We start from the raw sequence: 3,165 nt of genomic DNA on the forward strand, positions 1-3,165 counted from the left end.
TCATGACATAATCTGCAGAATGTGTGCTTTGAATTAGATCTATAGGGCCCCTGCAGTTGTGACTAAAGCCCAAAGATGGAGGAAATGCAAGTACAGTAGAGATCTCCTAAAGCAGACACCTTTAAGCAGAAGGAAGCCGCTTCACATCCAGAGAGCAGAGGACAGGGTCAATCTCAAGAGCATTGTGCCCATCTACGTTCACTCCAGTCTTTGAATATTAGCTCTCCCCGTGGTTATAGACGTGTCTCCGGGAGTGTCTGCAGAGTACCATCTATCACCCCAGCATTCCTCTCACTCAGGCTTCCCCAGCCCCTTCCTCCCTCGCACGAGCTGCTTCATTGCCACCTTCACATCCTTGTTCCTCAGGGTATAGATGAGGGGATTGGCACTGGGGGTGCCGATGGTATAGAAGAGGGTGAGGAACTTGCCCTGATCCTGGGAGTAGCTGTTGGCCAGCTGCAGGTACATGTAGATGATGGTTCCATAGAAGAGGGAGACTACCGTCAGGTGAGAAGAGCAAGTGTTGAGAGCCTTCTTGCGCCCCGCTGCCGATTTGATCCTCAGCACAGTGGCAGCGATCACACCATAGGAGAAAAGGATCAAGGTGAGGGGCAGCAGGAGAAGGGCGACCCCCAGGGCAAAGGCAAACGCTTCTACCAGTATGGTGTCTTCACAAGACATGGCAATCAAAGCAGGCATCTCACACAAAAAGTGGTCCACCCTGCGACGCCCACATCGAGAGAGTTGCATCATCTGGGGACACATGACAAAGGAGTTTAGAAAGCCACAACACCAAGCCACGGCCACCAACTTCAGGCAGAGACGTGTGTGCATGACCACAGTGTAATGCAGGGGCCGGCAGACGGCCACATAGCGGTCATAGGACATGACAGCCAGGAGAACACACTCAGTCGAGCCCAACACCATGTAGATATAGAGTTGGGCCACACAGCCATGGTAGGTGATGGTCTTCTCTGGACCCCAAAGGTTCCACAGCAGCTGGGGGACAATGCTCGTCGTACAGCAGAGGTCCAAGAATGACAGGTTCCCTAGAAAGAAGTACATGGGTGTGTGGAGCCTGGTGTCCATGATCGACAAGAGGATGATGGCAGTGTTGCCCAGCAGGGCCAGGATGTAAAAGACCAGGATAAAAGCAAAGAGAATTATCTCCGGTCGAGGCCGATCAGAAAACCCCACCAGGATGAATGCCTGTTGGTAGCTGTCATTGTCTCTTCCCATAATCTTCCCCAGCTGTTATGGAGATGCGGAAAAAAAGAATTGGATGAGGCCGCAAATGAAGACTGCACCCAACACTCTCCAATTTCCATTTATGGGTCTGCAAAGTTAGGAGAGTCATTCTCTTTTTAGCATACACTAATTGACACCTATTGTATGCTAAGTAGTGTGCCAAATGCCCCTGGAGGGTAGAGGATGAATTGACCCAGGAGTTGGCCTCCTAGGTAAATAACACAAAGAAGGGAGAAAATGAAAGTTCTCTAGAAGAAGATTTGTTGAAAAGCTGAGTGTTTTGCAAATTATTTCCAATTCACCAGGGAAACCCCTGTAGGAGTTCCTATTAGGGGAGACTGCAGTAACTGAGGGGGGTTTTAGTAGTTTTCCAAATAACAGGTAAGAATTTTACATGTGGCAGATTGAGGAAAACACGTCTCAAGAAGAGGAACCAGTGCGCTCAAAGGCACAAAGGACCAAATTCATGGATGATGCTCAGGGAATCCACGAATGTACCTGCCAGGCAACTCCTTAATGACGTGGAATTTTATTGAGATTAAACACAATGCTTTTTGACCCTGAAAGAAGTTGAGATAAGAGACTGGATTCTGCCTTTATGAAAGGCACGTCTGGGAATGTGTGGCCTGAAATCCAGTTTTTCTCTCCATATCTTGGTGCTTCCTTGTGCAAGCTGGAAAGCAGGTTATGTCCTCTCTAAATCTACACGCACACCTCACATGCCTATGTGACTGGGGACACTGGGTATATGCCCTCAACATTGTCTGCTCTTCACAGTTTCTGCAGTTTATGCCAAGGGCTTTGATGGGGCTCTGCCTCCAGCACCAGTGTGCAGCCAGCTTGCATCAGCTGTGGTGATAGCAGATGGCAACACACAGAAGGGAGCAGCAGGAAGAAGACTATGGAAACATTTGGAAAGACGGGTATCTCCATGCGGCTCTGTCATCGCCTGTTGAGACCTGTGGAGAAGCTAAGAGCTCTATCCAGCCAGAGCCACAGGTGGACATTCTGTCCATTTCCAGTCACTGCGTCAGGCACAGGACCCTCAGCAAAGCCCATGAAGAATGATCAGAAGCAGCCGGCCAAGGACCGAAGCCTGCAGCACGGCCTTATGAGGTCAGCCGAACACTCAAGGGGAGACTGTCCCACACACTTTGCTGTGTCGGTTGTGAAGAACAACACGCACTTCTATATCCACAGACCTGTCACAAGCCTTCACCCACACTCAAGAGAACAAATAAAAGACCCCACAAGTGGCGACGACAAGCTACACAACTTACTCAGCAACCTGCATCACTTAGGGCCTGACTCCTCAGTCAAAATTGCAAATTTATCACATTATCTTTTTACAATTTACCTACTCTAAGTGATGGTTTCTCAACCTATTATTCTTTCATTCGGGATGACCCAATGCTTGGCCTCATGCCCGAGACCCAGAGGCTCTCCTCTATTTCGCCTAACGGTATAAATCAGTGAGCCTAGTTTTTTAATGGGTTTTGGCTCATATTCTGAGTTCAGAACCATGAAATTGCAAGGAACTGAGCTGTTGAAAATGGAAATTGAAAAGGAATGCAGTCGTTCAAACACCTATAGTAGTTTAGTTGGCACATAACACTGTAAGTGTGTGCTGATTTTGAAAGCTTCGGCCTAAAGGTCTGAAATTGGATCGAAGCATTGGGCTGGATTCTCTGACAGAGGGTTACACCCAAGCATTCTAAGCAACCATCACTCTTTTCACAGTTACAACACGTTAAACATTTCACAGCTTTCACACCCACAGTCCTGGGCCCTCCTCACAGCAGCCCTGCAAGATGGACAAGCCAAGCATTAGGATCTCCACATTAGGGACCAATGGCCTCAATGACAGGGAGGTCGAAAGAACAGCCAGTGCTCGCACTAAAGCTTCATGTCAGAGCA

General features: G+C 48.6%; 1 protein-coding gene across 1 annotated transcript; it reads right to left on the bottom strand.

Moving 5' to 3' along the window:
- Nucleotides 1–291: 291 nt before the first annotated feature.
- Nucleotides 292–1,239, bottom strand: LOC124242979 (putative olfactory receptor 2W6). Its single transcript, XM_046668476.1, has one exon. The coding sequence runs from the start codon at nucleotides 1,237–1,239 to the stop codon at nucleotides 292–294; it is 948 nt and encodes a 315-aa protein (XP_046524432.1).
- Between the last annotated feature and the right edge of the window lie 1,926 nt (nucleotides 1,240–3,165).

The sequence above is a fragment of the Equus quagga genome, chromosome 7, assembly GCF_021613505.1.
Source record: "Equus quagga isolate Etosha38 chromosome 7, UCLA_HA_Equagga_1.0, whole genome shotgun sequence".
Taxonomy (NCBI): Eukaryota; Metazoa; Chordata; class Mammalia; order Perissodactyla; family Equidae; genus Equus; species Equus quagga.

What these genes read in the sequence shown, in the direction of transcription:
- LOC124242979 (XM_046668476.1), bottom strand. Translation starts at nt 1,239, where the DNA reads ATGGGAAGAGACAATGACAGCTACCAACAGGCATTCATCCTGGTGGGG.